We start from the raw sequence: 22711 nt of genomic DNA, 5'->3' as shown, positions 1-22711 counted from the left end.
GGCTACAGTGAGATTTTTGTTTGGCGTGGGGGCTTTTTTAAGGGGTTGGTTAAGTCAAACAAGTCTATATTCAAAGATTTCAACAATTGAGCATTTTAAGGTGTAAGTGCTGACATGTATTCACCTTATCAAACATCAGGGTGGTAAAATAATAAATAACTTATTAACTTAAAAAAAATTAAAGAAAAATGTATAGGAGATTTCCCTGATACCAGTGTATTAACATAATAAGGAAGGTAGTGTGTAAATACACCGAAACTAATAATTATGCAATTATACAAGCCGGCTGTGTTATAATCATAATAATATAAGGACAAAGATATGATAGTGCATGTACTTCGGAGGCTATCAGAAAATGGCACCCTTTATTCTCCCAATACCAAGTAATCTTTCAAAAACAGATCATGAGAGAGAAATTAATACCTTAATGCTGTTTCCTACGGATATAAAAGGAATTTGGCATCCTGTTAAACTGTTTGTTGTGACAGTAAAGCATACACGATTGTTTAGCAAATCATGTTCACGCAAGTCTCACCCCAAACACACGATTGTGTTTTTTTGTTCCACCAGTGAAACTTTCAATCGTGGTTTAGGAGAATGTACGCTTACAGCTTTTCTCAATGCAAAAAATAAAGCCAAATTCAGAATCTGGAATGCAGAAAGGCATTATTCATATTGATCCACAAACCTCTAAGCAGAAATGCTCAAAGAAAGGACATTTCAATCATTTGAACAATTAAAAACCATAATACATCCCTTCAATCATGAATCAAGATAGTCACTGTATGGACAGATACAGTATTTCATAAATAAAGTTCGTTCAGATGCCATGGAAAGTAGTACAGTCATAAAGCAGCACACCACAGCATCTTCACGGGCTAATGGGAGTGTCAAAGACACTCAGGGCTACCATTGTTCCTCCAAAATCAGCTCCTTAAGAACTGAACATACAGGTCAGACCTGATGGCCCACGGGGAGTTGTCTGTTATGGTACGAGAGCGCCCTGGATGACGTTCCAAAACACTCCAGCCCATCCCACTGTCTTATGCAAAAGACACAATGTGTGTCATACTTCATGGAAATCATCATTGTCCACCGATTTCTCTCGACATTTTTTGAGTCTTTCTAATTTCTTTATAACTTCCGACACCACACAAACGGAAGATGTCAGGCCGAGCAGAAACAGCAGATCTGTGGATAGACGGTATATTTATGTGTCATTATCCGAAAAGTCCATTATGCATTAACCAAAAGTGTAAAAAAGTCACATTGAAATGATATTAAAGAAATAGTTTACCATGAAATTAAAATTATGCCATATTTTAAGCCATCTTAGGTGTAAATGACTTTCTTCTTTTAGCCAAAAGCAGTTGGATTTATATTAAAGGTGCCAAAAAATGCATAAGGATAATATGTTAAATTGTTTTCTGATATTTACATAGAGGGTCTGTGGCTTTATTAATACGTGTGATTTAATGTGATTAATGAATTGGAACATTAAGTAATTAATTAGATTACAATATTTAATTGCTTGATAGCGCAAAAAACTGCTTCGCCTCAAAAGAGATTTAATAACTACATGGATTAGATTTTAATGGATGAATGTAAAAATGGGGCACTATCCAATGCTATTATAATGTTGAAAAAGCATATTATTTTTATCATGCCAGGATATTATTTAATATAGTTCTTGACTGTGTTTAGTTGAAAGAAGCAAGTCATACAAAGCTAGGATGTGTAAACTTTTCATTTTGGGGTAAACTACTGCTTTAAGTTGATGTTTGTTTGTATGATCTTTCTCATGGTAAATTAATTTTAGTGCATTTCCGTACAAAGGTTTGCTGTTTATTACATACCTAAAATGCTGAGGCTCTCAGTTTGAAAGACCTTCTGTAGGGGAGGAAAGTAAATAACCAGGAGTTGGCCCATGATGGAGCCCAGTACAGCATAGCAAAACATCCTGTTACTACATAAGCCCATCTCATGCACCATTCGTGTCTGCAAAATGACAAAAACAGTGGACCATAATAAATCAGTGTGAATCAAGATAATTAAATATCTGTGTTCAAAATGCACGTTGACCTCTGACCTCTAACCCTAACTTTTTAATTTCCTACAGTTGAAAAAATTTATCTTCAGGTGACCCTAATTCAGGGACATTTCAGCCTGTAGTCCAAACTTATTGTCTATCCTGTGTATGCATAGAGTGACGCAAGCAACCAATCAGAATTCCCCCTTCCCACTACTATAAATAAACCTCTCTATGCCTTAGTAGAGATGCAAATTGTTTTCACATGGAACAAAGCATGTGATAACAGCAAACAGCAAAATCTTAAAGGTGCAGTGTGTAATTTTTATAAGGATATCTTGACAGAAATGCAAAATAATATTCAAACTATATTTTCAGGGGTGTATAAAGACCTTTTTATAATGAACCGTTATGTTTTCATTACCTGAGAATGAGACGTTTTATCTACATACACTGAGGGTCCCTTTGCATGGAAGTCGCTATTATGTGCCACCATGTTTCTACAGAAGCCCTTAACGGACAAAGTTTTTTGCTTAGTTGTCTCCGACTATGACATGTTTTTCCGGTGGCGGCTACCGTAGCTTCTCTATGTGTTTCAAAAGCGAGGGGAGAGCAATGGACTGAGCCGTTGGTTGCAATTCGCAATCTTACCACTAGATATCGCTAAAATTTACACACTGCACCTTTAAAAGTGAAAACAGAGAGCATCATTCTTGATTTTTACAGAACCGTGAATTATTAAGGGTTTTCACCTGTGATCGGGAACTGAGAGCGTTGAACATGTCGAAAAACACAAAACAGGTGAAAGTCATGGTGGTGTCCCGTGGTGTGATCTCATTGTCCCGCAGCTTAAAACAAACATATTAATAATTAAATATCATTAGATTTGAGCTTTAAGAAGGCAAACATACGTGACCATGGATAAGTAGCACAAATATATATTTGTAGCAATAGCTAAAAATGCACTGTATGGTTTAAAAAAAATTAAATTTTATGACAAATATTATTAGGATATAAAGATCATGTTCCATGAATATATTTTGTTAATTTCCTAATGTAAATAAATCAAAAATGTGTTTCTCATTAGTAATATGTGTTGCTAAGGACTTAATTTGGACAACTTTAAAGGCGATTTTCTCAATATTAAAATTTTTTGCAACCTCAGATTTTCAAATAGTTTTATATCTGTTAAATATTGTCCAATCCTATAAAAATTTAATATGATGTATAAATCTCAATTTCAAAATATTGACCCCTGGTTTTGAGGTCAAGGGTCACATAAGTGTCTGCATTAAAAGGGTGATCATGTGCCTTTCATGGAAAAGTTACCTTACGCACAAATGACAGTGATTATGGGTAAATTTAATAAGTACAATTAAAGCGATAAAAGCAAAAAAATGATATACTCTGCCTTAATTCTTAACAGATGCACAGAACCTCAAAGCTAATGAGAGTTGCGTGATCCCACCAAAACAGAAAACAGGCCACAGGGTAAACAAATTTAGCCTCTGATCCGATCTTTCCTAAACAGTCGAGTCGTTTACCTAAAGAGTGAATTTAAATAGAAAACGCAGATGAAAAACAAATCAGGACCAAATGAGCAGGAGGCGCTCACCTCTCTCCAGAACACAAATAGCGTCCCACACACAATGACAAATGCCGACACCAGGACCTTCAATATCAGACTGCGAGTGAGGATGCTGTCTCGCACGTTTCGCGGGGGTTTCCTGATCACGTCCGGATCTACGGGCTCAACGCCCAAACTAAAAAAAAGATGATTTGTTGTTATACACAAGCATCGTTCTAATACTGTGGTACAGTGAGCAGTATATTACCTTTGAGCCGGCGGGCCGTCCATAATGATGTTGATCCAGAGGATTTGCATGGCATTTAGAGGGTTGGGAAAGTTCATAAGCGTTGCCAAGGAGATGAGAGTGAGGGCAGCAATGCTCCTAAAAAAGTAATGAATGATAAAGTCTTTTAACGTTTGAACATTGTCTTTTTCTTTCAAAGGTAAATATATGATTAAATTCTTTGATTAAAAAGTTTTTTTTGACTGCTTGTAACAACTCAATTCAATGGTTGGATCTTTGGGATCATTTAAATACTGTTTAGTTTGTCAAATCATAGTCGTGAACCGTGATTTGCAGCCAGGTGGAACTTAAAGGGACACTACACTTAAAAAAAAAGGAAATCATTTTCCAGCTCCCCTAGAGTTAAATATTTGATTTTTACCGTTTTGGAATCCATTCAGCTGATCTCCGGGTCTGGCGGTACCACTTTTGGCATAGCTTAGCATAATCCATTGAATCTGATTAGACCATTAGCATCATGCTCAAAAATAACCAAAGAGTTTCGATATTTTTCCTATTTAAAACTTGACTCTTCTGTAGTTACATTGTGTACTAAGACCGACGGAAATTTAAAAGTTGTGATTTTCTAGGCAGATACGGCTAGGAACTATACTCTCATTCTGACGTAATAATCAAGGACTTTGCTGTCGTACAAAAAAGTGGAGTGTCCCTTAAAAGGTAAAGCTCATCTAGCTACATGGAAAAGAAAACAAACATCTGATTAAAAAAAAATCTGCCAACTCACGTGCTTAGCTGAAAACGCACAAAGTTTTTAATGTTGTTGTAAATCCCTTTCCCCTCTTCAATGGCAGCCCTGAAGGAAGAAACAAAAGATTGACGACATTTGCAAACTCATCGAACATCCCGATCAAAGCCAAATACAAGCAACTCTATACTCACATAATAGTTTGGAAGTCATCGTCCACCAAGATCATGTCTGCAGCTTCCTTGCAGACATCAGTACCGCTCTTACCCATAGCTATGCCAATGTCCGCTGCCTTCAGGGCGACCGCGTCATTAACACCATCCCCTGTCATGGCAACGACTGCACCGATGCTTTGTAAGGACTGAAGACAGAAAAAACATGTTTCAAATCATACCTCAGCACCACAAAAAACATTGTGTTGCGTGTCCTATCGCGAGATTCTTGCTGATACACAGCCCTGATGAAAATAGAGTTCTGGGGATGTCAATATTGATTAGTTTGGTCTGTGGGGTCACTTGCCCACTACCTCATTGCAACACAAAATCAGGCGCATCTGCTCTAAAGACAAAGTCACTTACTGTATATTAAATGAAGAATTTTAAAGGGACATATCATGAAAATCTGACTTTTCATGTTTAAGTGCTATAATTGGGTCCTCAGTGCTTCTATCAACCTAAAAAAATGCGAAAATGATCAACCCAGTAACTTAGTTTTGGTAAACCATTCCCTGCAAGCATGTGAGAAAATAGGTCATTGAAATTTGGCTCCCCTTGTGATGTCAGAAGAGAGGATAATACCACCCCTTAACTCATTCCCCACCAGCAATTTTTTGTGATTTTCATTTTCACATACAAATATATCAAATGAAAGAACAGATCCTCTGCGTTCAAACAAACAATAAACAAACAAACAAAACGGGGGAAAACCACTTCATCCTATCTATATTTTTTCTCTGCTTATAAACTCTTAGGGGCTGGACTCACCAAAGCTTTTACGTCCGCGGCCGGCGCATGTTTTCAATTGATTCCAATGTAAACTCTGTGTTTTCAAATAAGCAAGCAGCAAGCGGGTTTATACCGCGCTGAAAACCGGAACTCAGTTTTTTTTTTCGAGAGTTCAAAAATATTCAACTTTAAGTGAAACGCTCCGCTCGTCAATGTCAGTTCTCACATGGCCAATTACAGCCAAGGAGGGGCGGGACATTACCACAGCATCCAACCGGCTCACAGCTGAAGTATCACAGCTACCAAAGCGCTCGGCTGAAAACAGCTGGCATTCGGCGTCCTCAAGGCATTTTCAGCCACGTTTAAAAGTTATGGGGTGTCCAGCCCTTTAAATATGGGCATTTTTCTTTAAAAATACACATTTTTAGCAAAAACCTGAAATAATTTCATTTCTGTGAAGGAATTTTGTTAAAAAATCTGATTCAGAATGATTATCAAAACATACATCGAGTTTAAAGTTAGTAAATAAAGTTTTGGCTTCAGTTTTTTCATAAATTGGGTAAATGGTGGTATGGCAGATTAACATAAAAATTCTTCAGAAACAAGTTTTTTATGCAAATGTTATAATAATTACAATAACTCATCAATGTCAGGGAAAAAGTTAATCTGCAGTATCCAACCAAGGCACTGCCATTTAGTGCAGAGATCAGCTCACTTGCTTTTTAAAGGACACACCCAAAACAGCACATTTTTGCTCCCACCTACAAAGTGACAATTTTTGTAGACATGCTATAATAAATTATCTATATGGTATTTTGAGCTAGAACTTCACATATGTAATCTGGGGACACCAAAGATTTATTTGACATCTTAAAAACTTATTGTAAAATGTCCCCATTAAACTTATTAAAAAAAACATGGTAACACTTTATTTTACGGTATCTTTGTTACACATGTTACATGAAATTATTTTAGTAATAACAGTTAATTATGCATAGTTACATGCAACTAACCATAAACCAAACCCTTATCCTAACCCAAACCCTAAAGTAAGTACATGTTGTTAATGATTATTACTTAGTACTTAAATGTATAATTACATTGTAACAGTGATAACGTAAAATAAATTGTGACCAAAAACACTTTTGCCTCTGCCAAGGTCCTGTCAATCATCACGTTGTCTCAAGTCATCATAAGACCCCGGCCCTTTACGGCATGCTCTTGCACTGTATGTGCCTTTTGCAGTGGGGCGATGGGCAGGTGACGTCACAGAACAAACTAATCGATAATAACTTTCGTTAAACGCAATTTCCGATCTTGAATATCTTCGACTATTCACAATTTATTTTACGGTATCACTGTTAACAGTGTAATTATACATTTAAGTACTAAGTAATAATCATTAACAACATGTACTTACTTTAGGTTCAACTTGTTGAATCTAAAAAAAAAAGATGTTTTGTTTGTGTTTGTTTGCACTCACCTTAACTATCTTTAACTTGTGTCTGGGGCTGGCTCTGTAGAATACTGCTATCTGTGGAGAAATGTTACAGATATTAACATCCCATCAAGATTTTTGCAACTGATACTGTTAAACAATTATCATTATCGATTGAGTCATGTGAATTTTGGCACGATACCAATGCGATGTAAATCAATCAGAGCATCGAGATAAAAAATAAATGTAATTTGTATTTTAAGCCACGGGCACAAGACTCTACCAAAGACTAAAGTATATAAAAGGGTCTGTACCATGGGCACGATCTCAGACAGCTGATGGATTTCCATTTGATCGATTTCTTCTCCAGACAATGATTGGGAACCTTTAGTGTAGAAACCCAGTCGACTGGCTGTAGTGGACAGAAAGAATAAAGTTAATGACATGTGTGAAAAATTTGTCTTTAAATCAGTGCTCGTACATTAAACGCAAATGATATGATTTAATTGGCCACAACATGCCCTTGACTTAACTAGCTTACTAACAAACAATGAAATAAAGGAAGCAAACGATTGAATGACATACCGACTGAAACGGCAGTTTCTTGAGAATCCCCTGTGATCATCTTCACAGCCACCCCAGAGCCGATGAGCGTCGCCACAGCCTCCTTCACTCCCACCCGGGGAGGGTCGATAATGCCCACCAGACCCAAAAAATTGAGATTACTCATCTCAGATCCAGACGCAAACGCCAGCACTGCCAGGAGAAAGGACAAGAGGATCAACCGCTGCCAAAATGATTACTGTGTCCTTCATGACACATCTTTAATTAAAGGAAAGCTAATAGATGCATGTCAATATGAGACAACGCTTACTCCACATCCTGCGAGATAATATAATCTTATCAAGCCATTGTTTGAGTTGGTAAAGTGAGGTGACCCAAGAGCCCTGTCTGTACCTCTGAGGCCAATAGTGCCCATGTAGCTCTTCTGCTGCACGTAAAGTTCTCTCTGCTGATTGGTCAAAGGCAGAGCAACACCTTTACTGTTGTAGGTTGTGCAGAAACGGATGATCTGCTCGTAGGCGCCCTTTACGTAGAACACTGCAGGCTTGTCCTTGAAATGAGATATATCGAAAAAGAAAAACAACTTTAACCTTTTAAGTGCATGGTAGGATGGTGAGTGGATTGCACAAAGTACTGGAAGTAACTTTTATCTTGTGACTTGTCCATGTGACTTGGGCATGGCTCACCTGCTGAGTGCGATGGACGACACGCACAGCCATCCACTTCTGCTCCGAGGAAAAGGGAATTTCTTCCAACCTCACAAACTCTTGTTGCAGGCCCTCTAAACCCATCTGTAGACACCAGAAAACAAATGCATGGGTGCTTTTTCAAAATACACAAAGTAATAAATATGTACAGATAGGACTCTCGTGTGAGATGCTGTTGTCATAGTAAACTCTTCTATAGGCTGTTAAAGCGTGCCTGCTCATCTTAATTAGCATGGGCGAGAGGAGCTGATTTAGACACCATCTTTTTCTTTTTTCAAAATAAAGTAGCACATAGTGCCAGACAGATATGGATGTATTGCACTGGCTGCTTGCACAGGTGTGCGGGGCCAACAGTTGTGTCCAGATGCACTGTTAGCATTAGATAATTATACTAGATTTGCATGTAGAATAACAAAGATCACCAATTAAAAGCAGGTCACGCAGATTGGTTGGATGTTTCTGTCTGGAAATGGTAGTTATTGGAATCTGTACCTTCATAGCCAGGGCGATCAGAGCTCCTTCGGTGGGACGTCCCATCAGCGTGTTGTTTCTGATCACTGAATCGTTGCACACGCAGCCAGCCTGGGAATTATTAGGGAAATGTGTCACAGAAGTTCAAGTACCATTGACATGGCAGCAACCCATAATATTGTTGGTGATCCTCACCTCCACAATCTTGGTGAAGGAGATGTTGGAAAAACCGTGCACAACATCTCCGTCCATCGTAACCTCACCAACATTGTTGTACCCAATGCCGCTGACCTGTAAAAAAACAAATCAGGTCAAGTGGACGGGTCAACATAAAACAGCAACCCAGTTAAAAAATTAGGGCTTTGGTGACATCGTCTAAGAAGAGACAGAACAAGTCATTTCATTTTTTTGGCCGCACTTTATATTAAGTGACTTTAACTATTGTGTACTTGCATAAGAAACAACTTTAATCACGTGTACACAGAATTAAAGATAGAGACAAGAGTCGTACAGATACAACTTAAAGGAATAGTAAATTTTCTTAAAAAATTCCAGATCATTTACTCACAACCATGTCATCCAAAATGTTGATGTCTTTCTGTATTCAGTCGAGAAGAAATTATATTTTTGAGGAAAACATTCCAGGATTTTTCTCATTTTAATGGACTTTAATGGACCCCAACACTTAACAGTTTTTTTCAACTGCGTTTCAAAGGATTCTAAACGATCCCAAACAAGGCATAAGGGTCTTATTTAGCGAAACGATTGTCATTTTTGACCAAAAAAAATAAAAATATGCACTTTTTAACCACAACATCTTATCTATCTCCGGTCCTGTGATGCACTAGCGCGACCTCACATAATTGCGTAGTGACGTAGAAGGTCACGTGTTACATATATGAAACGCACATTTGCGGACCATTTTAAAACAATAAACTGACACAAAGACATTCATTAGTATCATTCGACATACAACAACGTTGGAACGGTCCTCTTTCTCCACACTTGTAAACACTGGGGCGTAGTTTCACATACATCATCCGTGACCTCTTGACGTGATGACGTATTACGTGAGGTTGCGCTGGCACGTCATACAACTGGAGGAAGATGAGAAGTTGTGGTTTAAAAGTGTATATTTTTCAAAAATGACCATTGTTTCGCTAGATAAGACCCTTATGCCTCATCTGGGATCGCTGAGAGTCCTTTGAAACAGAGTTAAGTGTTAAGTGTTGGGGTCCATTAAAGTCCATTAAAATGAGAAAAATCTTGGAATGTTTTCCTCAAAAAAATTAATTTCTTCTTGACTGAACAAAGAAAGACATCAACATTTTGGATGACATGGGGGTGAGTAAATTATCTGGATTTTTTTAAGAAAATTGACTAATCCTTTAACTTAAATAGTTACTGTAAATACATTTATCTTACACAGTCATTAGAGACAACTAATGTAACCTGGAACACATTCTCAAATTGTTAGGAACGTAAATTGTCTGCTTTTCATTTCATGCAGTCTTTAAACCGCACATTCACGCACAAAGACATTCAGACACACAGCGAGCTCGAACACAAGCACTAAATAGTTTTGAAGAGCGGTGTTAGGAGAAGCCCATGAGGATGTGAAATCAAGCATTATGTATTAGACCTGGGGAAAATGACCTAGTTGCAAAGTTAAAAAAGTTCAAGACTCCATCTACTACTCAGCCTTCAATTTGAAATGTTATTAAAGCAGGCCAGTATCACGAAAATGAATTCAGGACTCTGCACTGATACTGATTGAAAGAAAGCACTAGAGACTTCTTTGCAGATACTAAGGGCTAATAAAAACTGCAGATATTAACACTTTAGATCAAAAGTATTTTGTGATGGCATCAGGACAATTGAGAGAAGCAATGATGGTAGATATGGAATTGAAATGTTTCCTCGGATCATGCGAGAGGTCACCTGGGTGTCGTCTAAAGACCAATTTATAGTTGTGTGTAAGGTCTACGCCGTAGGTTATCCATAGCCTCTCTGCGAAGTCTGACGTGCACCTCGCCAAATTTTGAAAGGCGGACAGTAAGCGCTGTGATTGGTCCACTAGAACCCCTCCCTTCAGGTAAAAAAAACTGCGTCATAGGTATTTCCGTTTGCGACGGCGAGAACAAAGATGTGATTTGGCTGAAACTGCAACAAAAGTCACTGTTTATTTACTTCCATCACTACTGGTATTCTCAAAACATACACAACAAGTTGCTGTTTCTTCTTTGTTTGTGGGTAAACCTGACCAAGCTGCTACTGTGTTTACATGCGTGGATACTGCCTACCAGCGGCCTTGCATGTGTGTTTGGACGTCGACACGGACGAAGACGCAGAAGTATATGAAAACCAACGCATATTCTCAGTCACAGCTACGCCGTAGGACGTATATAACTATAATGATCCCTTAAAGGAATATTCCATTTTCTTGTCATCCAAAATGTTGATGTCTTTCTTTGTTCAGTCGAGAAGAAATTATGTTTTTTGAGGAAAACATTGCAGGATTTTTCTCATTTTAATGGACTTTAATAGAGCCCAACATTTAATACTTAACTCAACACTTAACAGTTTTTTTCAACGGAGTTTCAAAGGACTATAAACGATCCCAAACGAGGCATAAGGGTCTTATCTAGCGAAATGAAATCATTTTTGACAAGAAAAATAAAAAATATGCACTTTTAAACCACAACTTCTCGTGTATATCCAGTCGTGATGTGCCAGCGTGACCCCACGCAATACGTCATGACGTCAAGAGGTCACAGAGGACGAATGCGAAACTCCGCCCCAGTGTTTACAAATGTGTTAAAAGAGGACCGTTCCTACGTTGTTGTATGTCAACTGATACTAATTAATGGCTTTGTGTCAGTTTATTGTTTACAATGGTCCGCAAATGTGCGTTTTATATATGTAACACGTGACCTCCCTACGTCACTACACATTTACGTTAGGTTGCGCTGGATCAGACCTAGACGAAAAGTTGTGGTTTAAAAGAGCATATTTTTTATTTTTCTTGTCAAAAATGACAATCGTTTCGCTAGATAAGACCCTAATGCCTCGTTTGGGATCGTTTAGAGACCTTTGAAACTCTGTTGAAAAAAACTGTTAAGTGTTGAGTTAAGTATTAAATGTTGGGCTCTATTAAAGTCCATTAAAATGAGAAAAATCCTGCAATGTTTTCCTCAAAAAACATAATTTCTTCTCGACTGAACAAAGAAAGGCATCAACATTTTGGATGACATGGTGGTGAGTAAATGATCTGGATTTTTCTTTTAAGAAAATGGAATATTCCTTTAAGGTTTACAGGGTTCTTACCTGAGCATGCAGTCCATCAGATGTGAACAGGTGAGTGACAGTCATCTCATTTTTAGTGAGAGTGCCCGTCTTATCTGAACAGATGACATCACAGCAGCCTGGAGAGAAGAGAGAGCATTCAGGATTATATGCATGACCAACCGGCTCTGTATCTTTTTCAATAAAATGAGTGACATTTAAAAAAAAATGCAAATTAAGTCTTGTAAAGACTTTTATTTAAAAAAATGTGGCGAATGACACACACAAGAAAAACAGTATAGTCCAATTAATGAGTAGCAATGACAATGATTTTGATATAATTTACCAAAAATATGACAAGGAAAATAAAAACTATATATTATTATTTATAATCTATCTATCTCTCTATCTCTCTATCTATCTCTCTATCTCTCTATCTCTCTATCTCTCTATCTCTCTATCTCTCTATCTCTCTATCTCTCTATCTATCTATATATATATATATATATATCTATATATCTATATATTGGTGGTTTTGACTACTGCAATTTCCAGTACTGTAGCATCTTTCGAAAAAATTGGTTGCACGTCTTCAGCTAGTTCAGAATGCCCCCGCTAAATTCCTTAATCAAGTCACCCCCATTTTGCGATCATTGCATTGGCTTCCTGTACAATACTGGAAACCTTTCTAAAGCTTGCTTTTCGTCTACAAATCCTGAATAATCTAGCACCTCTCTATCGGTCTAAGCTTCTTCAACACCACAATTCATCCTGCATGCTTAGATCTTGAGAACAGAATCTTCTTCTATCCATTGTAGGTTTTTAGAGCCATCTAGCGGTGAGATCGCGAATTGCAACCAACCTCAATTTTGTAATGCAAAGAGAAGCTACAGCAGTTGCCATCAGACATCATCTGAGACAATATATGGATGAAATGCATTGTTTAAAACAGTTTGTCAATTTTGGGCTACTTTAGAAACTTGACTTTTATGTAAGGGGATCTGCGGTGTATATAGACAAAAACAATACGGTTCATTATGTAAGGTTTTACATACCACTGATAATTTAGTAATGTGTATTATATTGCATTTCTGTTTTCTGCATTCTCAAAGTTTTTTAGCTATATTTGAGTACTATTAAGATGCTTTGTTATTATAATTTTGAAGCAGGAAAGTCCCAGTCTCTATTCAATTATATGAAAATGCAAGGTCAGGCTATTGTTAGGAAAATGCAAGCAAATGAAAAACATAAGTTTGAGTTTGATGGGGTTTGGAACAACATAAGAATAAGTGTTGTTTTTAATGACAAACAAAAAACACATTTTCAGAAGCACTGTGTTTTTTTCTTTAGTAAAGAGCCATTAACTACACCATATGGTAATGTTTCTAAACAAAGCAATAAAACATTCTCTACTTTAATGTTTTAATGTGTCTTTAATGTGGGTTTGAGCAACACTTTAGAGATTTAATTCATCTACTCTGCATAATATTAGTGCTTAGTGTAAGTGTGGTCTGTCATGTGATGCTCGAGCCTGCCGGCTCACTGACTCTCACATGATCAATGGTTACATAATCCCACTAAATGGAAAGAATCGCCAGAGTTATTTGTTTTGTTCTCCCATCAACAAAAAAAGAAGTAACTGCACAAAATCTCTGTGCACCCCAGCTGTCAGGTCACTTTACTTAAATGCATTTTCATTTTATTCAAGTGAACAATTTGTTCGTGAACATTCTCCACATTAAAACTAGTAGAGAACCATTAGTTTACTTTAAAACATGAAATGCAATAGTGTGAAGGTGGCATACTTAGTGTCTCCACTATGGGCAGTTTCTTGACGATGGCCTGCTTCTTTACCATCCTCATCACGCCCAGTGCTAAAGTGACCGTCACTACGATAGGGAGGCCTTCTGGGATAGCTGCCACGGCCAGGCTGAAAAGAGCAATGACACCACACTTAAAAGACTGCAAAGCTAGTATTAACAGTAGTAACAGTATTTATTTCATAGATTGAGAACATACCTGACGCCAATAGTGAACATGTCAAGAATGTACTTCCCTTGAAAATATCCAACAATCATGATCACCCCTGAAATGGATTCATGTTAGTGACAATTCCAATACAAGACTGACAGAATAAAAATATTAAGCTTTGAGTATTTAATCAGATGGCATGAATCAGTAAATCATGAAAGTGCAATTTAAATGGGCAATATTAACAAGATGTGTACCGATAATCCCAAAGGAATAGAGAGAGAGCTGTTTTCCCAGCAAATCCATGCTTTTCTGCAAGGGAGTTTTAGGAGCCTAGGAGAAAAGATTTAGATATGAGGCAAAGTTATTGTTTTGATATTAATTTAATTTCAAATTGGACCACAAAACCAGTCATAAGCATATTTGTAGCAATAGCCAAAAACACATTGAAAAAAATAAAAACTTTGAGGAACAAGCTACAGGTCGACGCTGGATTTGCACAGGGGCTGTTTACACTTGGTATAAAGATGTGTTTTCATCGATCGGGTCACTCACAAGTAGACGAGAGACACATATTACGTTTACACGGTATTTATATGCAGACCGCTTCTGCCCTGATTACTTTGAGGGGGTGGTCTGACGAGACGGTGGGCGAGTCTCTCTGCTGTCATTTAAACGCGAGCGGCAGTAATGACGAGTTTATATGGACCTGAACTAATATTATGTCGGATTCCGCTGCTTGTGTTGTAAGTAAACATGCTGTACAGTGTTTTGTACATGCATATGTTAGAGCCTTCTCTGAATTTTCAGCGCAATTGATGAAGTAAGATTGCGCAAATTTCACACGCCTGCAAAATGAAACTGCGGAGATCAGCGGCTTTAGTTTTATCAATGAAAGGTTAAAAATAGCTCTGTTCACCGTGTTCGCGGCAAAAGTCAGAAAAGACGTAAAACTTAGTGTTCAGTACCTCAGATTAGATAAATGGGCGGAGAGAAGGCTGTGTTCGAACATAGAGACTACGTTTAAAAGCAATGCGTTCCATCAATATTGGATCGGAGCAGAATGGCGCAGCAAACTTATGTGAGTAAAACACTTTAGTAACTACTTCTGAGTCCAAAATATGTGTTCGTTGTGTCATGTTGCACACGCCTGAAAAGGGTTTATAAAGAAATACACATGTGTGTGTGTGTGTGTGTGTTGTACACGCATCAAAGGGTTTATGATAAAATACACGCGTGTGTGTTGTACACGCATCGAAAGGGTTTATGATAAAATAGACGCTCACGTAAACAAAATACTCGCAAGATACTCACTTAACAGTAAACTCTGATTACTCTGAGTATTGAAAGCTAGTTTGATACCAAAAACTGTTATCCAATCATAGCAGTGGGTGTTTACTTCCAAGTCGTCAATGCGTGCCACCCATCAAAACAGAGCATTTCTCAAGTCAGCCTCTAAACCAGGGTACAATTACTTATTGCTTTTAATGTTTTTGGATGTAAAATCACGCAGATGTCAAGTAGACCTCAGACAACAGTATAAAACAGTAAAATATGTCATGTTCCCTTTAAAAAAAATTCTTTTTATGACTGGTTTTGTGGTTCAGGGTCACATTTTCAGATTTTTACCTCCTCTGCCTGCATCATCTTAAAAACCTCGCCGAACTCTGAATTTTCTCCAGTACCAATGACAATGCCCTGCAATTTAAAACATTGTTAGTCCATGTTAGTTCATAATGCATTAAAGGGATAGTTCACTTTAAATGAAAATTCATTTTCTCATCCTCATGTTGTTCTAAACCTGTATGAATTTCTTTTTTCTAATGAACACAAAAGAAAATATTTTGAGAAATGATGGTAAACACACAGCATATAGCGACCATTGACTTCCCTCTTTAACTACATATTTAAAAAACTGACATTACAGAAAAAACTAATGTTTATTTCTGCTACACTGTTTTTACTTAATTTTACTTCAATACCAATTATTTCACAACTTAAAAACAATCCTGATAATTTACTCATCCCCATGTCATCCAAAAATGTTGATATCTTTCTTTGTTCAGATGAGAAGAAATTACATTTTTTGAGGAAAACATTTCAGCATTTTGGATGACATGGGGGTGAGTAAATTATCAGAATTTTTTTAAAGAAATTTGAGTAGTCCTTTAAATAACAAATAACAAAGAAACTATAAAGCAAAAGTGGGGGGTTAGAATTTTGTGCATTGTTATCACTAAGAATCTGGTTCATCATCAGTACCTTGGCCTTCCCACAGCGCACCAGCGTTCCCATGAAGGCAATGTTGCTGCGGGACGTGATGTCGCCATTGGTGGCAGCCGGCTGACAGGCAGATGTCTTGGGACAGGGGGCGGTCTCTCCTGTCAGACTGGACTCATCAACTGTCAGATCCACTACCTGCAGGGCACAGAGGGGTCAGCATCAGCTAGTATTTTAGGAAGAGGCACATATGAACTATATATGTACCAGAAAATATACAGTGATTTTTCTATTATACAGAAAAGATGCTACTTTGTGTCTATTTCAGTTCACACCTCGAACAGTCGTAGGTCAGACGGGACTCTCTCTCCCACGGACAAACAGACGGTATCTCCAGGGACAAGCTCTCGTGCCAGAAGGTGTTCTAGATGTCCTTCTCGAATACTGAAAGAGAGGGCGACAGAGGGATAAAAGCGCTGGTTGCTGAGTGGTTGAAATTAGGTCAGAGGAGCCGTGTGAACAGACAGACCTTGAGATTCATGACCTGTGGATTGCTCGGGGGGCAAATACTTTCAAGAATGTGCCACCACCAGTTTTAGCAACATTCCATTTGAGCACACCAAACTAATACCAGAAGAGTTTCAAAAAATATGTAAAATGATGAGACTCAAAAAGATCAAAATCTTTAATATTATTTCAGCTGTGAACTACACTATTTAGCATCAGCATGTGGGTCACTGGAACTGATTTAAAGCAATATAAGAGCTAAAGGCCTTGTTTTACAGTGATTTTACTTTTACTAATGATAAAGTTCTGCAACAGTAAAATAAGTAAATTACTTTTTTTCTACTGGCTTACCCCTGTTATGACCTTGAGGACCGAATGGGGATACAAAAAATTGAAAAAACATGATTTTTTTTATTTAATAGACTTTATTGGACCTCAAAGGTTTACAGTTTAAATGCAATTTAAAATTGCAGTTTCAACGTAGCTTCAAAGGTCTCTAAACAATCCCAACTGAGGCATTCACACAGGGCGTAAGCGTTAACGCTTCTTATTTACTTTTAATGGGTGACGTCATGCGTTGAATTGTGGATCCCTTACGTTGCGTCACTGCCATTGCTCGCGGCAGAAGTTGAACATTTCTCAACTTTTCAAGCGGCAACACGTGCGTCAGACAATCAAATCACCTTATGCAAATAACCTAGTGTAAGCCAACCAATAACGTTTATGCAAGACGGGAGCATGTGTTGATTGGCTGTTGGCCACGCTTCAGACAAGCCTTAATGCTTCCGGCCTGTGTACATGCACCGTAAGGGTCTTATCTAGCAAAACGATTGTCATAAAAAAAATGTAAGAAATAATTGACGACGGGCCATTGAATTATAAGAAAATAATGCATACCCAAGGTGCAATGTGGCACGATGCAAAACGGAGTCAATTATACCTCTTATACCAAAGTTACCACAAACATTGCTCTGGTGCCTATTTTTAAGACATTTAACAAGTTAGGTGTGCGGTTATCAGAAATGAATGCATACCCACAGAACATTTCTCAGCCAATCAGAATACAGCATTCAACAGACCCGTGGTATAAGCTCTTTAAAACCACAACTTCTCGTCTTGCACCAGCCGTGTGACGTGCCGGCATTGCGCCAAGCACATTTGCGGACCATTATCAACAATAAATAGACACAAAGACATTTGTATCAAAGTATCATTCCACATACAACAACGTCAGAACAGTCCTCTTTCTCCACACTTGTAAACACTGGGGCGGTAGTCTTGCATACGCCATGCATGACCTTTTGACGTGATTACGTGTAACGTAAGGTCGCGCTGGGAGTCACACAGCTAGTACAAGACGTGAAGTTGTCGTTTTTTGCCGAAAATCACAACCGTTTTGCTAGATAAGACCCTTATACCTCATTTGGGATAGTTTAGAGACCTTGAAACTGCGCTGAAACTGTAATTTTTAACTGCATTTAAACTGTAAACTGTGGAGGTCCAATAAAGTCTATTAAATTAAGAAAAATCTTGGAATGTTTTTCTTAAGAACCTTAAAGGGATAGTTCGGCCCAAAATGATATTAAACCCATGATTTACTCACCCCCAAGCTGTCCGAGTTGCATATGTCCAATCGTTTTTCAGACAAACACATTTTCGGATATTTTAGAAAATGTTTTAGATCTTTCAGTTGATTAACTGTAATGTTACGGGGTCCACCCATAGTCCACGACCTTCAAGTCCAAAAAAGTGCGTCCATCCTTCACAAATTAAATCCAAACGGCTCCAGGATGATAAACAAAGGTCTTCTGAGGGTAATCCGCACAGTGTTGTTGTAGAAATATCCATATTTAAAACTTTATTAACGAAAATAAATACCTTCCGGTAGCGCCACCATCTTAGTCGCGTCCCCATTCAGGATGAGAGCTTACGCAGCCTACGGAGGCTACTCTGCTGCTGCTCTGTGCCCCCGCCCTCCGAATTTGTCATACGTCACTAAGAAAAGTGCGTACACTACGCTAATACTCTCTCCTGAATACAGAGGAGTCTAAGATGGCGGCGCTACCGGAAGGTATTTATTTTCATTAATAAAGTTTTAAATATGGATATTTCTACAACAACACCACGTGGATTACCCTCAGAAGACCTTTGTTTATCATCCTGGAGCCGTTTGGATTTAATTTGTGAAGGATGGATGCACTTTTTTGGACTTGAAGGTCGTGGACCCCGTAACATTACATTTAATCAACTGAAAGATCTAAAACATTTTCTAAAATATCCGAAAATGTGTTTGTCTGAAAAACGATGGACATATGCAACTCAGACAGCTTGGGGTGAGCAAATCATGGGTTTAATATCATTTTTGGCCGAACTATCCCTTTAATTTATTCTCGACTAAATAAAGAAAAAGATCAACATTTTGGATGACATAGGGGTGAGTAAACTATCAGGATTTTTTTTAAGAAAGTGGAGTTATCCTTTAAAAATATCTACATTTACATAAATATCGGAAAAAAATAAATAATAATTAAGAGGCTAAAAAGATTATGACTTCCATAGCATGAGAACTGACAAATATTATGGAAGTCAACGGATTTATATTAGATATATATTTATATAATATAAAATTTTTAATTCAAGAGCGCCTTACTTTCCATTTCAGTTTCACTTACTTACACACCATGTCCTTATTGTGTAACACAGTAATTACTAGCTATAAGCCCTAAACCTAACCATAATCCTAACCCTCATTAATACATGGATTTTGCAGTATTTTGTTGGGTAAATACACTGTACATAAACAAAGCGCAACCATAAATTCAACAAAAGATATCCTGGGATAACTATCTCACTAGGAAGTGATGAATGTTTCAACTAAAAGCAAAACAAAGAGTAACACTTCTGCCCTCTAACACTTTGTCCTAACCAGGCCCAACGTGATAAACATCAAGCTCTTTTTTAGATCTGGGTCAGTTACTTTCTATTGCATTGTGCAGGGCATCCCAGCCCACAGAAATCCCATTCCACATTGCTCTATCTGAAACATTAATTTTGTTTTGACTGTATCATATGCTTTTAGTCAGAACAGACACATTGCATGTCGCAGAAAACTATAAGACATTCAACGAGAGAGAGAGAGAGAAATGCATGGGAACACACGGTGATGTGCGCTGAAGGTTATTTGCGTACAGGACTTAGCCCAGCTTTAAAGTGCAAATATGAGAGCATGCCTGTTTGAAGTGGAAATTATACCTCTTATTCTCACTCTCTCCATGTGTAAACTGAAAGCCTGGCTTTTATGTGTTTGATGGGGTTAAAGCCCTGAAAGATACATCTCAGATGGTGAGACCTTACACCCACATGCAGACTAAATCTGACATCATTTATTATTGATGCAGCAGACAAAGAAAGAAAGAAAGAAAGAAACCAGTGCAGGAAAGATAACTAACCAGTGGCATTCTGGAGGCACAAGTTTTCCCAGCTCCTCAAGGGATTTTTCTGAGCGGTACTCCTGAAATACAGTAGAGCAAAGATGACAGTAAATCACCACCATACTTACATCATTTTCAGGAAAATAACAAATTAAGTATAGAATTTACAATCATGTGGAAAAAAGAAAAAAATCTTTGGTTTAGAATCGATGACTTTACGTATCAGGACATCAACAATTCAACCAACTTTTTAACAGCAGCAGTTTAGAAAGTTTGCCATGAACATTTGCATACTCAATGGCAACAAACTGACCAGACTGTATAATTAGCTTTCATTTTTAAGCTAGTCTTCGGATGAGACGTTAAATCAAGGTTCTGACTATCTGTGGTTATTAAAAATCCCATGATGTCTTTTGAAAAAGTGAAGGGGTGTGCACTGGCATCCTGCCCAAATTAAACCATTGGTCTACTAATCATCCCCATATATAGTAATTGGCTATATCATTGGTGTGTGTGGTGAGCATTCTGGCGCAATATGGCTGCCGTCACATCATCCAGGTGGATGCTGCACATTGGTGGTGTTTGAGAAGAATCCCCCTTCATATGTAAAGCACTTTAAGTGTTGCAGAAAATAATATCACCTGGGTACCCGTTAAACTTACCTGTACAAAGGCAACTGTAACAACAATAATAATGGCCTGCAAAAAGAATGATAAAAGATTGTGAGTGGTCTGTTCCACAATTCATAAGAAAGTCCAAAATGTGTCAATGGAAGTCTACAGGAGAATCTTACCACGGTGATACTGACAGCATCGTCAAATTGCCGCATCAACACACTGATGACAGCGGAAGCCAACAGCAACAGGATGAGTGGGTCCTTGAACTAAAAAAAACAACAACAGGAAGAGTGGTAAACCACATGTTTGATGCTCAATGCGCCCCAGCATCTCACAAAGGGAGTCTGCATTAATCTGCCTTATGGGTCGAAGCAGACCAATGTTATCTATACACGTTAGCAAAGGTTATTGATATCTGTGTCCAAGTCTGCTTTCAAACATCACAGACATGCATGTGTTGTGCTGCCTCTAGAAATGGCAAAGAGCCAAAGGCTAACTCGATTTACATGAGGATCTACAATGTTTGAAATACGGTGTTGTAGGTCTATTATATGAAGAGTTTGGTTGCAAAACACAATAAATCCATTTTGACTGGTTTTGGTAAAAACGTGTTTTCTATACCAAGAAAGTGACAAGATGGAAACACTATTTTCTGTTACAAACTTTCACTTAGCATCTTTAGGTTATAATAACATAAAAAATTCAAATCCATAATTTGATTTTCAAAGATTTATTATAAAAACAAATTATTTTTTTTCAAAATGCTATAAATCTATTGAATCAATATATAAATGGGAATTCATCTTTGCCATGTTATATTCATTTAGTTGACTAGTGGTATACACTGATTAAAAAAATAAACATTAATGGCATTAATTAAAACACTTACTTTGTCATATTAAGAACACTGTCATGGCTGCGGTAATAATTGACACATCATCACTGAACTATTTCTGCTTAATTTTTTTGGTGCTGCTCGATTTTCGTTGGCTTTGAGTAAAATAATGTAAAGTTTTTCATAATGGGGTCAATGTGTTAGCATGATAGAAGCTTGACACTGTCGGGAGAACAAGCAACATCCGGCCTTTTGCATAAATTATTAGATTTTGATGGCTTACGTTTCTTCTCCGCCACAGAAAACCACCACAGAGTGGTATTATTTATAACAAAAGTATTATTTAGTTTTTGTTTGTTTTTTGATCACGAAGTACGAACAAGATGAGAAAAACTAGGACTCCCTATTTAACATGCCGCCATTGTTGTTTACAATGCGTGTTATGGTGCGCTGTGATTTGTTGAGCGGATTTACTGCATTCTCCACAGGAGGAGGAGTGCCGTTTATCACGTTTTGTGATAAACGGAGAAAAGATGACAGAATTACACGGCAGATGTTGGATTTTGCGTAGAAGTAAGAATTTACTTTTTAATACTGACCTGATACAATACAGATTATTTAAAAAAGGCGCTTATCTCTTTTTGGGATGAAACTCTTCATTTGTTGAAAAAGGCTGGGAATATTGGAAGAGTTTGGTTCCAAAACGCAATAAATCCATTTTGACAAATTTCGGTAAAAACGTGTTTTCTATACCAAGAAAGTGACAAGATGAAAACCACTATTTTCTTTTACAAACTTTCACATAGCATCTTTTTTCAAAGATTTTCAAAGATTTATTATAAAAACTAATTATTTTCATAATAATAATCAATAAATCCATGACAAGTTTTTTTTTTCAAAATTCTATAAATCTATTAAATCAAAATGTGCATTCATTTTTGCCATTTTATATTCATTTAGTCGAAAAAGTTGTACACACTGATTAAAAAATAAACATTAATGCCATTAATCAAAACACTTACTTTGTCATATTAGGATCACTGTCATTGCTGCACGGTTACACTTGACGTCGTCGCTTAACATTTTTCACGATCAGCTGTGATTCTCGTTGACTTTGAGTAAAATTATGGAAA

The 22711-nt window shown here is 37.5% G+C and overlaps 1 protein-coding gene across 1 annotated transcript in view; it reads right to left on the bottom strand.

Moving 5' to 3' along the window:
* Positions 1–60: 60 nt before the first annotated feature.
* Positions 61–22711, bottom strand: part of atp2c1 (ATPase secretory pathway Ca2+ transporting 1) — a 44981-nt gene continuing 22330 nt past the window's right edge. The window contains exons 5-28 of the mRNA XM_065298604.2: positions 20920–21009; positions 20789–20824; positions 20145–20206; positions 16524–16632; positions 16231–16386; positions 15598–15666; positions 14226–14301; positions 14017–14083; positions 13803–13927; positions 12040–12137; positions 8908–9003; positions 8734–8823; positions 8221–8325; positions 7928–8084; positions 7556–7726; positions 7285–7382; positions 7016–7066; positions 4783–4949; positions 4628–4696; positions 3865–3981; positions 3645–3792; positions 2782–2877; positions 1857–1998; positions 61–1191 (exon numbers count right to left, since the gene is read on the bottom strand). Of these exons, the coding sequence (XP_065154676.1) occupies positions 1067–1191; positions 1857–1998; positions 2782–2877; positions 3645–3792; positions 3865–3981; positions 4628–4696; positions 4783–4949; positions 7016–7066; positions 7285–7382; positions 7556–7726; positions 7928–8084; positions 8221–8325; positions 8734–8823; positions 8908–9003; positions 12040–12137; positions 13803–13927; positions 14017–14083; positions 14226–14301; positions 15598–15666; positions 16231–16386; positions 16524–16632; positions 20145–20206; positions 20789–20824; positions 20920–21009 (2520 nt within the window). The 3' untranslated portion in view covers positions 61–1066. The remainder of the gene's footprint in view (positions 1192–1856; positions 1999–2781; positions 2878–3644; positions 3793–3864; positions 3982–4627; positions 4697–4782; positions 4950–7015; positions 7067–7284; positions 7383–7555; positions 7727–7927; positions 8085–8220; positions 8326–8733; positions 8824–8907; positions 9004–12039; positions 12138–13802; positions 13928–14016; positions 14084–14225; positions 14302–15597; positions 15667–16230; positions 16387–16523; positions 16633–20144; positions 20207–20788; positions 20825–20919; positions 21010–22711) is intronic.

This window comes from Paramisgurnus dabryanus, chromosome 13 (assembly GCF_030506205.2).
Source record: "Paramisgurnus dabryanus chromosome 13, PD_genome_1.1, whole genome shotgun sequence".
In the NCBI taxonomy this organism is placed as follows: Eukaryota; Metazoa; Chordata; class Actinopteri; order Cypriniformes; family Cobitidae; genus Paramisgurnus; species Paramisgurnus dabryanus.
Note: the sequence above shows the minus strand (reverse complement) of the source record. Positions and strands in the feature narration are given on the sequence as shown.